This window comes from Oratosquilla oratoria, chromosome 8, assembly GCF_046742065.1.
Source record: "Oratosquilla oratoria isolate Oo_2021 chromosome 8, ASM4674206v1, whole genome shotgun sequence".
Lineage (NCBI taxonomy): Eukaryota > Metazoa > Arthropoda > Malacostraca > Stomatopoda > Squillidae > Oratosquilla > Oratosquilla oratoria.
Genome location: NC_134784.1, coordinates 15,977,712 through 15,993,375, shown reverse-complemented (window position 1 = coordinate 15,993,375; position 15,664 = coordinate 15,977,712). Strand labels below are relative to the sequence as shown.

The 15,664-nt window shown below is 39.9% G+C and overlaps 1 protein-coding gene across 1 annotated transcript in view; it reads right to left on the bottom strand.

Annotated features, from left to right (window-relative positions):
* Positions 1–1,485: 1,485 nt before the first annotated feature.
* Orc5 (origin recognition complex subunit 5) overlaps positions 1,486–15,664 on the bottom strand; it is a gene marked incomplete at its 5' end in the record, with an annotated part of 32,740 nt that continues 18,561 nt past the window's right edge. Inside the window, 3 exon segments of the mRNA XM_076188932.1 lie at positions 1,486–3,672; positions 10,490–10,602; positions 10,710–10,832. Coding sequence (XP_076045047.1) covers positions 3,627–3,672; positions 10,490–10,602; positions 10,710–10,832 — 282 coding nt within the window. The 3' untranslated portion in view covers positions 1,486–3,626.

The following is a 15,664-nucleotide window of genomic DNA, read 5'->3' as shown; positions in this document are numbered from 1 at the left end:
CGTAGTTTATTACAAACTTTCTGCTCTTCTTATCTCTGTCTTCTATTTCTATCATAATCATCTCTACTCTGTTCTTTCCATATGTGACACACCTCACGCTTATACCCTTCTTAGTCAGGAACATAACCCCACCCCCTTGTTTTATCTCTCTGTTTCTAATCCAATAATTATATGCATTGTGTCCTATGCTGTTGGAAGGTAGCGGACCTTTTAATTTTGTCTCAACAATTCCCATTATGTCCAGATCTTTTTCCTCCAGATACTTGTTCAGTTCATTTAGTCCTGTTATTAATCCATCTATATTTGTGTAGGATACTCTTAACTTTCTGTTATTTCCATTGTATTCTCTGTTTCTTTTCTGTTTCTCTCTGTTATGGTCCATTTCTTCAATTTCATATTCACTACTCTCCAGTAGAATTCTTGTTTTTCTGACTCCGTTCTGGTTCCCTTTTTTTTCTTTAGCTTCTTTCCTTTTCATTTTTTCTTCCTCTCTTTCATCTTTCATATTTTCTTCCTCTCTTTCATCTTTCTATCTATACCTTTTTATATTGTTCACTTTCTGCTAGCTTCCCTGTTTTTGTTAAGGTATTCTCTGCTGTTTTTTGTGACCTGAATTTAATCTTAATTGGTCTGGTCTTATCTGTACTATACTTTCCGTGTCTAAACTTCTCTTCAATTTGTTTCATTATTTCAGGTTCATCTTCTTGAACTAATTCTAGTAATCTTACTTTTTTTATTGTTCTTATCAAATTATAAGTTTCTCCAAAAATCTTATTTATATGTTTCTCAGGTGACATATTATTCATATTATTCATAACAATGACTCCCATGCACCAATGAAATTATTCTAATAGTTGCACAACTTTGTAAAAATGTGGAGCTCAATTGCCCAGCTGTCTAAAGCATACCAAACGCTTATCAGGGTTGATCAATTCCCTGGGCTCTTCCATATCAGGCTCCTCATCCTCAAAGGATTGTAAATCCTTTTTTTTTTCCCTGAATATTTTGGACCTAATAGTTCATAGGTTCATTCCCTCTTCTGCTCCACTCCATGATTCACCCCTAGTACCTCTTATCTTGAGGCCAGCAATCCCACCCTATGAATATCTTGGAAATGCTGTCTTGAATGCTTCTAATATGCTTCTTTGTGATAAATGACCCATAGGCAATGGCAATATATATTTATTTCTGGCTATTCACATTAATTCATTAATCTGATGGTTCATTTCATTTGTTAAAGTTAATTACCAGACTTGTAACACTTTAGATTTCTCCTCAACTACCTATATCCCATGGGCTTTTTTCCCCCTTATAAGGGAGGTAGACAAATCAAAAGGCACATACCTACTCCCACCCAATTCCACTCCCATCCACCACTCTTTCCTCCCTCTCATCTTAGCCTTTTGTGGATTTCTTCTCATAAATGAAATAATGCAGTTTTTGGGGTCAATAATTTTGCATCATCAGTTATGTTATTTTGCACATTTTATTCAAAATATCTACTTTACAAATGACAAATACATTGTTTTTATAAAAAAAAAAAAAAACATATATACCAATGACTTTTTCCCCCTTACAAGGGCAATAGCCAAACCCATTTCATCCCCAATACTCCACTCCCATTCACCACCCCTGACTCCCTCTCTTCCCAAATCCTCCGATGATGGGCTACCCTGGGCCTGTTTAAAAGATAATAATAGTAATAACAACAGGTACTGCTTTAGGTTTCTGTGACTGGAAACCTGCAGCCCCACAGTGGGTCTTTGTACCCTTCCATAGATTCTTCTGAAAAGAAACATTGGACTGTTGTCTGTGTTGTATTTATGTATAACTGTCTCACATGCTTGATAAAGTTGTAACAAGCAAAATCTTGTAATAATAAAGGTTCTGTTCATATACAGTGTTCATTTCTATATGTTTCTATGTCACTGATGAAATGTTACTATATTGAAAAGGATTATGATAATAGCAATAATGAATCTTACAATGACATGTGATGAAGCATGTTGGCCTTTCTAAGATTGGTAAAGAAAGAGATCATTTTGGATCTCTCCTAAAAATGTATGTTTTCTATTAATATTTCCAAGATTTTTACGAGTTTTTACAAGAGTAGTAGAGCATGTGTCAGGATTAGAAATGGAGAGAGTGAGTGGCTCAAGATTAAGGTAGGACTTCGTCAGGAATGTGTTATGTCAACCTGGCTGTTCAACTTATACATGGATGGGGCGGTGAGAGAGGTAAATGCAAGGGTGAGGGGTCAGGGATTGGAGATGGTTAAAGAAAATGGAGAAAAGTGGGAAGTAAGCCAGCTGTTGTTTGTGGACGACACTGTGCTTGTAGCAGGATCAGAGGAGGGATTGAGGAAATTAGTGACAGTTTGGGAAAGTGTGTGAAAGAAGAAAGTTGAAGATAAATGTGGGTGAAAGAATGTGTGTGTGTGAAAGAAGAAAGGTGTGTGTGAAAAGGTGTGTGTGAAAGAAGAAAGTTGAAGATAAATGTGGGTGAAGATAGATGTAAGGTGATGAGATGTATAAGGGGTGAAAGTGACAGCAGACTGGAAGTGAGTATTAAGGGTGAGAGACTGGAGGAAGTGGATAGTTTTAGATACTTGGGTGCAAATGTAGCAGGAAAGGGAGGAGTGGAGGTAAAGGTAGAATGTAGATTGAGAGAAGTGAGTAAATGCTTTGGATTAAAAAGTGTAATGAGAAATAGACATTTGGGAATGGATGCTAAGAGGAGATTGTATGAAGGAGTGATTGTACTGCCATCACTGTATGGGGCAGAAACATAGAACATAAGAGAGGAAGAGAGAAGGAGTTTGAATGTGTTTGAGATGAAATTCCTGAGAAGTATGATAGGAATTACTAGGCTGGATAGAGTGAGAAATGAGGAGGTGAGGAGGAGAATGGGGGTAGAAAGGGAGTTGGGAAATGGGGTGGATGAAAGAGCATTGGGATGGTTTGGACGCATGGAAAGAATGAGTGAAGAAAGACTAATGACAGAGGCGTGGAAGGCAGAGATGGAAGGAGTGAACATGAGGGGGCAACCTAGGATGAGATGGATGAATGGAGTAAAAAGGGCTTTGGGGAAGAGGGGAATGACTGTTGACGAAGGATGGGAGAGGACCGAAGACAGGGGTGAATGGAGAATGGTTGTATATGAATGATGTTTTGATGCATGAGGTGGAATAGGTGGGGGATAGGGGGTAAGGGATTATGTGTGGGAAAATTTGATGCAGCCCTAAGGGATTTCTCCCCGTCTTCTCCTTTTCTGCATGAGTGGACAGAGAGGGGGGTCACTGATTTAATGAAGCGACACTGTTTCTGACCTAGGGCAGTGGACAAGATGCAGGGATGGCCCATCATCCAGGTGCCAAGATAAGAGGGAGAGAAGAGGGTGGAGAGGAGTGGAGTGTGATAGGGATGGAATGGATGGGAGTGGTTCTTATGCCTTTGTTTTTTGGCTACCTCCCTTTGGCATATGTATGTATGTACTTCCAAGATTTAGCTCAACACTCTTCTAAAAAAAAAAAAAAAATGGGATTGAAGCGTAGTCACTGCAAACAAAAGTAATACAGACTGCATACAAATGCACGAAACAGCATTTCCAAAATATCTGTATTTACCTCAGGCAAAGTCATACAAGTACCGAATGATGTCAAAGTTGATTGTTCTGAAAAGAAAAATTGAGAAAGATAATTCAGTACAATACCTACATGAATTTAAAAAATTATGAGTACATAACATAGTACATACATACATAATAACCGTAACATAGTAATAAAGGTATATGCCTAACTGACAAACATTAAAGATTACTTCAAATTCAAGGATAAAAACACTACCTTGGCCCAGCTTGGAACAAACTGTAGCAGTAATTTTAAGTTATAGTTTTAGCAGTGTACAAAAACATCTATAAAAAAGTACCCCCAGTATTTTACAACCCAGTACCTGCAAGTAGTGGTTCTACAAAATAGGTAGCAGAGAAAATCATCTCCCTGCCACCCATCAACTCAATCCATCAAGACCCTTACCTGTATATGGAGATGTAAACACTCAGCCTCTGGAACAGGCTCAAGATCTTTATCAACTTTAATTGTATTTTCTGAAAATAGGATGAGGGGACAGAAAGTGGGGATTGCCAATTAAGTGAAGCGGCCTTGCTGTGGATGTGAGTGTCTTGCTCCACTGCTTCTGACCCAGGGCAGTGGGCAAGATACAGGGGTGAGCCATCATCCATGAGGAGCTAAGATGAGAGGGAGGAAAGGGTGGTGCATAAGAGTGGAATGGGTGGGGGTGGATATATGCCCTTTGACTTTGGCTATGTCATGTTCCATGATGCATCACTGACACAAGGTGAATAATGGTGCCACAAGCTACATTCTAGCAAAAGCCACATTGCTCGTCATCCTAAATGGGATGACCGTTGATGTGGGATTCAATCAATTAGTGGGTTATCTTAAATTAGAAAATAAGATTTTATATAAAATGTCTGTACCTTATATAAATGCCCTAGTTGCATGAGCCTTGCTGCGCAGATGGTGGATGAGTACAAAATTGAGGCCTACTCCCCTTAGAAGTCAGAGGGCATGTAAACAAAATGATGCTATGGAGTAGTATTCTCACATATGTATTTATGTCCTCCCATTAGTTTAGATTGGTAATGATTGAAAATTTGTTAGCCTTCTTTACACACAAATAAAGAAGTAGAAGGATTGTGTGAAGCCAGGCAAATAAGGATAGGGCACACATTGGCACCAGTCCCTGGCACCTATGTTGTGTGGTCGTGTTACAAAATTTAGAAGACGCAGGCATTGAGTCTATCTGACTCCCTCACTCACACAATGTTCATACCCAACTTCAGTGTAAGTCGAAATCTTATATTTTTTTTTCATGTAAATTAAACAAGTTTTGCACATCAACTTTTTTTTTTTTTTCAAGTGAAGATAGGAACCTATTAAAAGGCAAATTAATCACATTGGCCATTGGATTGAAGGAACAGTTCAAATCACAGATGAGATTCGATACATCAACTCAAATACAAAGGCTAGTCTGTAACAGTTACCTCTTTGGTAAAGGGGAAAAAGCCCTTCAGATAGATGGATAGAATTACATTTTCTCTATTTTTTCTTGTAGGGAGAGCTGACAACTAGTAACTACTCTTCTCCTATTACTATAAACTAGTGTCATAGAAACTGTCCTGTACCAAGACAACACAGATAACAGTCCAAAGTTTCTTAAGAGAATTATGGGAGAGCTAAGAATAATTGCCAGCCACTGTGGGCCTGTAGGTTTCCAGTCAATGAAAATCAAGGCATCAATTATTATTATCCCATAACAGGATGGTCACTGGCTGATTGGCTTAGTGCCACCACTTGCAGTTAAGGGGGTACGTGACACCTGGGGGGGGTGAATTTGGTCAAGATATAGCATTTTTCAAAACTGTGTTCAAAATGTTTGTATACCATTTAGAAATAAATCCCAACAAATAATTTTCCAGCCGTGCTCAATTTAAAGGTCTTGGGTGAGGTTTAAAGGGACAGTGAAAGGCGCAACCCACACTAGAGAGAGGCGTACCATTTAGGACCTTCAGGCGCATCGAATAACGTTGAAATTTGATTGAATTTACGCTCGCCCAGTGCTTCAACGGCCAGTACAATGGTGGAGGGGAAGGGAGGAAGGTGGAGGGAGAAGTTTTGCCAACTTTGAGCGAAGCTAAGCGTCAGTTACCAGCTAGCTCTGAAAGGAAAAGTGCGCATGTCTCATGAGCTCTCATTGCAATCTATTACTTTAGCTAGTACATATTACTCTTTAGTACAGTCATCATGGGTAGCAAAAAGAACAAAAGAACATCCACAATGACAAAAAACAGCAGTTAAAGATGGCAAGCAGTCAAAGACGACTAGCCAAGACCTCACCACCTCTCACTCCACCACCGCCCTCACCTGCACCTCTGTGACAGTGACAGAGGTAAAGGACAACATTAGACTAAACAATTTAAAGAGGAAGATTAAATCCAAAGAAGAAAGCAAGAGGAAAAAGATCAAGGCTATACAGGAAGAAGAGAGAAAGGAGAGAGAAGAAGGGACATCATATGATGCTGGAGGGGGTGCCCTACCAACATAGATTGGTGAGGGGAATCTGATGAGGAAAGAGAAGTTGCCCACTGCTGGAAAATAAACCTCTTTCCAATTATTTAGATACCCTGAAGACCCCCAGCAGTGAGGTTTCATATGAAGAAACAGCCAAAGGTGCAAAAAAGCAAATTATATGATGGTGTTGTCTGTGCATTGTCACTACTGTGATATACTTATACTTTAGTTTTTCAGTATTTAAAGTACTTATAATTAAAATATGTTGATGATTTTTACTGTACTTACTCATTACATAATAAGAATTAAGCCATGAAAAAATCAGTCAAATTGGTGAAACTATAAGCAAGGTACAGATATATTTATATTTCAAGTTGCCATATCTCCGTTCGATATTTTTTTACTTTTTTTTAATCATAAAAAATCTAAAATACATCAGATTTAGATGAAACTTACAGGGAATATTACTTTTAGTAACTGCTAGGGCCGATCGTTCGAATATTTTGAATAGGATGAAAGAGTTCGGAGTAATAATGGAAACAAGACAAAAAAAAAATTATTTTTCACGATTTTTGCCGGACATTAAAATTGAAATGCCTGTATGCAAAAGTATAAAGGAAATTGTTCAATTACTCAATGACCGGCCCTAGGTGTGCCTACTGACTAATCATAGCCAAAATATAAAACAAATTGGTCCACGTATTATGGTGCTGTGCACTTTTAAATGTCGCTACTGGTATACGTACATGTGTACATATGTACATACATCATTCTGTTTCACCTAAAATGTAGGCAACATGGATACCTATTTACCTGAGAAGTTTCAGCTCTTTACTCTAAATAGTTTAGAAAATGACCTCCAGGTGTCGCGTACCCCCTTAAGGTAGAGGTGTTAGCAGTTCATACTCTGCCACCAGCAAGTTGGACCATGGGCATGGGGGGTGAGGAAGTATGTGTGAATGATATTTTGATGCAGCCTGAAGGGATTTCTCTCCAATTAAATGAAGTGGCCTTGCTGTGGATGTGTTGTGCCTTGCTACATTGTTTCTGACACAGGGCAGTGGGTGAGATGCAGGGATAACCTGTCATCTAGGAGGAGCCGAGATAAAAGGGAGGGAGGGGGGTAAATGGGCATGGATTACGTGGGGACGGAATGGGTGGGAGTGAATTTTATGCCTTTGTTTCTGGCTACCTCCCTTCTAATGGGGAAAAAGTCATTGATATGTGTATGTATGTATAAAATCTTCTGTAAGGGGCACCACCCTTGCCTCCTGATAGGGGAAGTTCATGATGTTAAACTGAATCAATCATTAATCATCATAACATATCCGTCTGAAGGGCATCAAGAACCTCAGTTTTTAGTGTACATGCATAATTTTTGGAACAGCCTACAGGAAGTAGTCCAGTCTAAAATCAGAAACTGTAGCAAATTATGATCAATGGAAATAAAGATATCAAATTCTATGAGCTTATTTCCTTTCTTGTGCATTATAACTAGGTAAATTTAGGCAATTAGGTAAATACACAAACACGTACATGTAACCCTCACTAACCATCACCAACCGTGCACATGGTCCACACACACATGTGAGATAGTACTCATCTTTGGCAAGACCCCAATCTTGCAGACATTACAAAATCCCTCAATTACCAAAACAGCTTGACTCAATAATGCAAAGTAAGACAAACAACACCTCCGCAGCATCGCCAACACGAGATGCCTAATATCACCAGACAAACCCATTGAACCCTTTCTCAGGCCTACCCCAATTACATTACCGTAACTTAATATATATACACCATATCTAACCATGCCCACCAACCATATAACCAGCCCCCATACAACAGAACTAAAACCCATATCCATATTTTATGACTAACACATCTTCCATACAGCAACCCACAAAACCTTACCTCTCGCCGTTAATAATGAAATGGCCACACCCACTGGAGAGGGGACTGCCGAGGTCACCAACCCACCATAGTGCTGTCCAGGTCAAGGACCTAACACTAGGACTGCCAAGGTCACCAACCCAGCACAGGGCTGTCAAGGTCAAGGACCTGACCATAGGACTGCTGAGGTCACCGACCCAGCACAGGGCTATCCAGGTCAAGGACCTGACCATAGGACTGCCTAGGTCAAATATCTGACAGAGGGCCTGTCTAGGTGGGAAACCTTATCTCACCTGTAAATCCCAGAGCTGTAAATCCCAGAGCTCATTTTTTACAAAACCAGGTATTCCTCACCTGCATTAAATCCCCCTCTTATGTAAAACCCCCATCACAGTACATATACCAACAGCTTTTTCCCCCTTACAAAGGAGGTAGCCAAAGTCAAAGCCATAAATCCATTCCCACCTATTTTATCCCAACATACCCCGCTCCCATCTACCCTCCCTCCCTCTTTTCTTGGCTTCTTTTGGATGACAGGTCATCTCTGCATCTTGCCCACTACCCTGGGTCAGAAGCAATGCAGCAAGACACAGCACCTCCACAGCAAGGCCACTTCATACATACACACACAGATTAGAAAAAAAAAAAAAAAAACTCATAATTTGACGAACAAACCCAATACTTCAAAAAAACAGACAGGAGAAATTGATAGTTTATGTGTTCATTAACCACTTCAGTGCGAGTCAAATTCTTGCACCCAGCATCAGCTGCCATATGAATGATGCATCACACTACTCATACAGAAAACATGATCAAACCAGTTCACATAATTTGGGGGTAACTCATGTATAACTACAAATATACACCGACTCCTCGTTTAACGACCTACTTGGTTAACGACAACTCGGAGTAACGACGGGCTTTATGACAGACCAATATTCGTTTAACGTAAATCTCCCGAAGTTACGACGTCGTGTACGATAATTAAGTTGGCTGAGGCAAATTTGTATGATGTTATAAATGAACTTGTACGGTGGATATTACCTGTGAGGTAAAGTGTTCTGAAGCTTAGGTCTACATTACCATCCTGCAAGCTGCAAAAACTACCTGGGGTACAATATATACCGGTAGTGGTAAATTTTTAGTTTCGACCAAGGGCGCAATATAGCAATAGAAAATTAATTATTAATTTTGTAAATTATAATGTATCAACGTAATATGCAATTTTGTGAGCGGAAATAAAAAAAAGGTGCTAAACAAATTTTGTAAGTAACGAAGTCATGTCGGATGAATGGTACACCATGTTTGTTATGATAGATGCCGATGTCGAGGAAATGAAAGGATGATAAATTCGCCTAACCTAAACTAAACTAACCTAACCTGTGTTTGATCAATCATTACCTGCAAATTAAATGTCATCCGGCTCATCCTCATTGTCGTCGTCGTGAGAGACGTTGGCAGACGACAAGATGGCGTCCCGATCCTATGCTACCGACTTCGTTCATTAGCATATTTTCTTGTAGCATGGTATTTTTTACTTTCATTTCCGCCCACAAAATTGCATATTACATTGATACATTTTAATTTACACAATTAATAATTAATTTTCTATTGCTATATTGCGCCCATGGTTGAAACTAAAAACACACCCCGGTATTCAATATGGAATGTCAGCATACGCAGATTTGGTCATATACGGTAATTTCGGGAACATAACCACCGTAAATAAACAGTAAATAAAGCTTTAATGTACTGTATAAGAGGGAAATACACAAAAATAAAGATACATGTATTGCTGGACATTGTACATACAGTACATGTACGTATATGTATACACTTCCACTTAACAACCAATTCGGTTAACGACGGCACGCTGGTCCCAATTGTCGTCGTTAAATGAGGAGTGGTTGTATATATATTATATATATATATATATATATATATATATATATATATATATATATATATATATATATATATATATGTATGTATGTATGTATATATGTAATCAAGACACCAATGCCAGTATCTTCGTCCACCACTCGTGCCTCATGACGCCTGTGTAGGTGTCATCGTACTGAAGTGGTTAAGAAGAATGCTTGCTGGCCAAGAGGATTAGAGCATCTACTTGCAGCAGAGGTCAAGATGACAGTTTGAACCCTGCCACCAGCAAATTGGACTAAGGGCATGGTTCATTAAATTTCATGCTACAAAGTCCTCTATAAGGGGCACTGTTCCAGCCTCCTCATTCAGAAGGGATAGAGACCTAGGATTAGAAGAGGGACTGGGATGCTAATCTATAAAGAACGAAGTAATAAGAAACTGTGAGAGAGAACTGGATCAATGGATGGAGGTAAAGGTATTGATAGATCTTGAAGATGGACAACAGGGATGACTCCTTCTGACATCTGTCTTGTATGACCGACACTTACAGGTACTGATTAATGGTCCTTCCCCCTGCCAAGTCCAAATTATGTGCATACAAAAAATATGAGTACTACTTACCTTGCTATCCCTCTAATAAAATCTAAATTAACATTGCATCTATACTTTGGTGAATCCAAATCTTCATCTTCCCCAACTTGTGTTATGAGTTGAATGGACACCAATGTTGCAATCTAAAAATAGAAACAACCTGCATTGACAAGCAATTTTTTCATACATCAAAATCTTTTTCAAACACATTTTCTCTATTCCTGTACAAATAAAAACTAAAGCACATTACCTGAGCAAAAATGTTAGCTGATGGTGACACCTTGTCTTCAACAATGGAGTAGAAAATAGCTAAAAGACGGTCAAGAGGAAATGGCTTTGGACCAACTAACTGGTTGCTAGACCTTTCCTTTGCCTACAAAATAAAATAACTTCAGTTAGGAATATTTTGCATAAATATATATATATATATATATATATATTATATATACATATATATATATTATATATATATATATATATACACATACACATATATATACATACATACATATACCAAAGGCTTTTTCCCCCTACATGGGGGATAGCTAAAAAGAAAAAGACATAGAAACCACTCCCACCCACTCCATTTCCTATATATTCCACTCCCCTCCACCATCCCTCTCATCTTGGCACCTCCTGGATGATGGGTCATCCCTGCATCCTGTCCACTGCCCTGGGTCAGAAGCAGTGTCACAAGACACAGCACATCCACACCAAGGCCACTTCATAAATTCGGTGACCCCCCCCTCTCTGTCCCCCCCATGCAGAAACGGAGGAGACGGGGAGAAATCCCTTCGGGCTGTGTCAAATGTTTTTCTCATACATACTTCTTCACCCCCATCCCCCACCCACTCCCACTCATGCATCACAGCATCATCTATACTCAACCCCTTTCCATTCACCCCTATCTTCTGTCCTCTCCTGTCCTTCCTCTACACACATTCCTCTCTTTTGTAATGCCCCTTTCATCCCATCCATCCATCTCATCCTAGGATGCCCCCCTCATATTCACTCCTTCCACCTCTGCCTTCCACACTTCTTTTACTGATCTTTCTTCACTCATTCTTTCCATGTGTCCAAACCATCCTAATACTCTTTCATCCATCCTATCTCCCAGTTCCCTTTCCAACCTTGTTCTCCTCCTCACCTCCTCATTTCTCACTCTATCCAGCCTAGTAACCCCTATCATACTTCTCAGACATTTCATCTCACACACATTCAAACTCCTTCTCTCTTTCTCTCTCATGATCCATGTTTCTGCCCCATACAATGCTGTTGGCACAATCACTCCTTCATATAACCTCCTCTTAGTATCCATTCACAGATGTCTATTTCTCATTATACCTTTCAATCCACTAAGGCATTTACTCGCTTCTCTCAATCTACATTCTACCTCCATCCCCACTCCTCCCTTTCCTTCCACATTTGCACCCAGGTATCTAAAACTATCCACTTCATCCAGTATTTCACCCTTGATGCTCACTTCCAGCCTCCTGCTGTCAGTCTCCCCTTGTACATCTCATCACCTTACTTTTACCCACATTTATCTTCAGCTTCCTTCTTTCACACACCTTCTCAAACTCTGTCACTAACATCCTCAATCCCTCCTCTGATCCTGCTACAAGTGCAGTGTCATCAGCAAACAACAACTGGCTCACCTCCCATTTTTCTCCATTTTCTTTAATCATCTCCAACCTCTGACCCACTACCCTTGCATTCACCTCTCGCACCACCCCATCCATGTATAAATTGAACAGCCAGGGCAACATAACACACCCCTGATGAAGTCCCACCTTTACCTCAAACCACTCACTCTCTCCATTTCTAATCCTAACACAAGCTCTACTACTCTCGTAAAAACTCTTGATTGCTCTTAACCCCTTCCATACGGTGCCGCACACGTAGGCGTCATGAGGAGCAAGTGGATTCGCGACGCTGCCATATCGGCGTCTTGATTTTATTTATTGTAGTCGCCCCTGTGTTTTTACATTCTCCCAAATGTGCCCTGAATCCCATTCTCTGTGGTTTTCAAAATTCGCGGGTGAAAGAGAGAACGATCGATATAAGCGGTGACTATATTTTATGATGCGAATATTATTACATTACGTCATACGGCTGGCATTGGCTGCTGCCCGTGAGATTTAAGTCCCGTACTGAAGTGGTTAACAGCTTTCTCCTATCCCATATATCTGCAGTACCTCACACAGTGCCTTTCTGTCTACCCTGTCGTAAGCCTTTTCCAGATCCATAAAAGCCAAAAAAACATCCTTACCTTTTCCTATAGCTTTCTCACATATCTGTCTTACCACAAAAATCTGATCTACACATCCCTTACCTGTCCTAAAACCACACTGTTCCTCACCAATTACTCCCTCTGTTCCTCTCCTAATCCTCTCAATCAAGATCCTCCCATAAGCCTTCCCAACTACACTTAACAAGCTAATCCCTCTGAAACTACTACATTCACACTTGTCCCCTTTTCCCTTGTAAAGTGGAACTATACAGGCACTCCTCCAGGCCTCCGGCACTCTACCCTCTCTCCAGCAAACATCAAATAGCTTCACCAGCCAGTCCACCATCACTGTATCTCCATCCAGACCAGGTGCCTTTCATCATCTTAACAACTTCCTTCACTTCATCCTTCCTTATTTCTCCTCCATTTTCCTCACTCATCCCTCTCATTTTCTTAGCATTTCCCACTGCAGCTATCTTTCCCTCCCTATCCTCCTTCACATTTAGCAACTCCCTAAAATATTCTGCCCATCTTCCCCTTACTGCCTTCTCTTCCATTATCATCTCTCCATCTGCACCTTTTACCTTTTCTTCTCTACTTGATTTGCCTCCTCTTCCTCTCTTAATTTCTTTCCAAAACATCTTTTTATTACTTTCAAAATTTTCTGTCATACTCTTATCCCATTTCATATCTGCTCTCCTCTTTGTCTCAATTACCTTTTGATTTACTTCTCTTTTCTTTTCTTTGTACCTCTCATATGACTCCCTCATCCTATTTTGTAACCAATCTGTGAAAGCTTGTTTCTTTTCTTCTACAACCTTCTTTGTTTCCTCATCCCACCATTCACTACCCTTCCTTCTATTTCCTCCTGTCCTTCTTGTTCCACACACCATCTTTGCACACTTTGTGACTCCCTCCTTGAACCATCCCCCTTCCTCCTCCACTCCTAGCTCTACTCTATCCTTCACTCCCTCCCACACCTCCCTCAGCTTCTTCTTGTACTCTTTCTCCTTTTCCTTTTCATTTAGAGAGTTCACTCTAAGAACCTCCCTACCTTTTGTCCTTTTCCTCTTTCTCCATCTATCCTCCACTCTCAACTTACCTTCCACCAAAAAATTATCTCATATTCCCCCACCCTCTCCCCTTAGCACATGTACATCCTTAACTCTTCCTATCATACTCCTATCTACCACTACATAATCCATTAGCACTCTATCTACCACCCTTCCATCCACCACCCTCTCCCATGTGTACTTATGCTTGACTTTCTTCCGAAACACTGTATTTGCTATCATCAACTCTCTTTCTAGACACATCTCCACCATCAACTCTCCACTAAGATTCTTTCCTGGAACTCCACATTTCCCAGCCACTCCATCAATTGGATCATTTCCTACCCTAGCATTAAGGTCTCCCAGTACTATTACACTGACATTTCTCCCTAATCCCTCTATGCACTCATTTAAAACTATCCAAAAAGCCTCCTTTTCTTCTACACTCTTCTCACTGCCAGGCCCGTATGCACTTACAAAAACCCACATCTCCTTTCCCAGTTTCACCTTCATCCACATTATCCTTGAGGAAACCTCCTTCCACTCCACTACACATTTACCTATCTCTTCACTTACTAGTATAGCCACCCCTTCCCTCCCTCGCCCTCTCTTCACTCCTGATAACCTCCCACTTAAACTCCCAAACTTACACTCGCCCTTCCCTTTCAGCTTAGTTTCACTCAAAGCCAACACATCCATCTTTCTTCTCACAAACATACTACCTATCTCTTCCCTTTTACTCTCATCTGTACCACATCCACACACATTAAAAGACCCAAACCTTAGGGTGCTGGTCGAAAAACTCCTAGACCCTCTTATGCCTTTACTTTTTGTAGGAATGTCCCCTGTGGGGATACAGGGAGAAGGATAGCTGGTCCCAATCCCTGTCCCTTTTTTCTCACCTCTTACAATCCAAGTGGAAGTACTTAGTGGCAGTATTCTTTTCCCCCACTACAGTGTAGGTTGGTGAAAAAAGAAATAAATATTCAGAGAAATTGTACAGGACAGTAACAAGGGGTTGGGGGACAGCATAACGGAGGGACAGTCATAGTATAAAAGTGTCATCATTTCTCTATGAACAGAGTTTTCCTCTATCACAGACAAAATTATGTGTGGCTCTGGTCCGTAGGGGCGCCCCATATAGACCCTAAAGTATCAACTGCATGCTATTTTGCCACAATGATATGCAGCCAATACCCCCAGAAAAAGTGCAGAACAAGACTGAATCAGTGCAGAGTGACCTGGACAAAGTCTGGGAATGGAGCCAAAAGTGGGAAGTGAACTTCAACATCAAGAAATGTAGTGTAATAGTTTGGAAAAAGTAAAAAAAGAAAATCAGGACAATATAAAATTGGTACAAAGGAAGTAAAAAAGTCAGCTCCAAAAGGACCTAGGAATAATTATGAACAAAGACATGTCACCAGACAAGCATATAAACAAAATAGTTGGAGAAACCTACAATTTACTAAGGTCAATAGAGGTGGCTTTTAATTACCTGGATGAAGTAATGGTAAAAAAAATGTTAGTCACACTGATAAGACCAAGATTGGAGTATGCTGCGACACTATGGACACCCAGCACAAAAAAGTTTATAATGAAATTAGAAAGAATCCAAAGAGAAACAACAAAGGTAGCACCAACACATTCAAAATTGACACACGAACAAAGAAAGTCTAAACTGGAACTATCAACCCTGGAACAAAGAAGAGAAAGAGATCTTTTGGTCATTTACAGAATCATGAAAGGCATGGAAGTCCTTGACAGAGAAGACTTATTAAAGTAGGATAAGAGAAAAACAAGAGGACATGAAAAGTAACTCAAAAAGGATAGTTATGGAAGAGATCTGAAAAAAAATATATATATAGATATATATATATATATATATATATATATATATATATATATATATATATATATAAA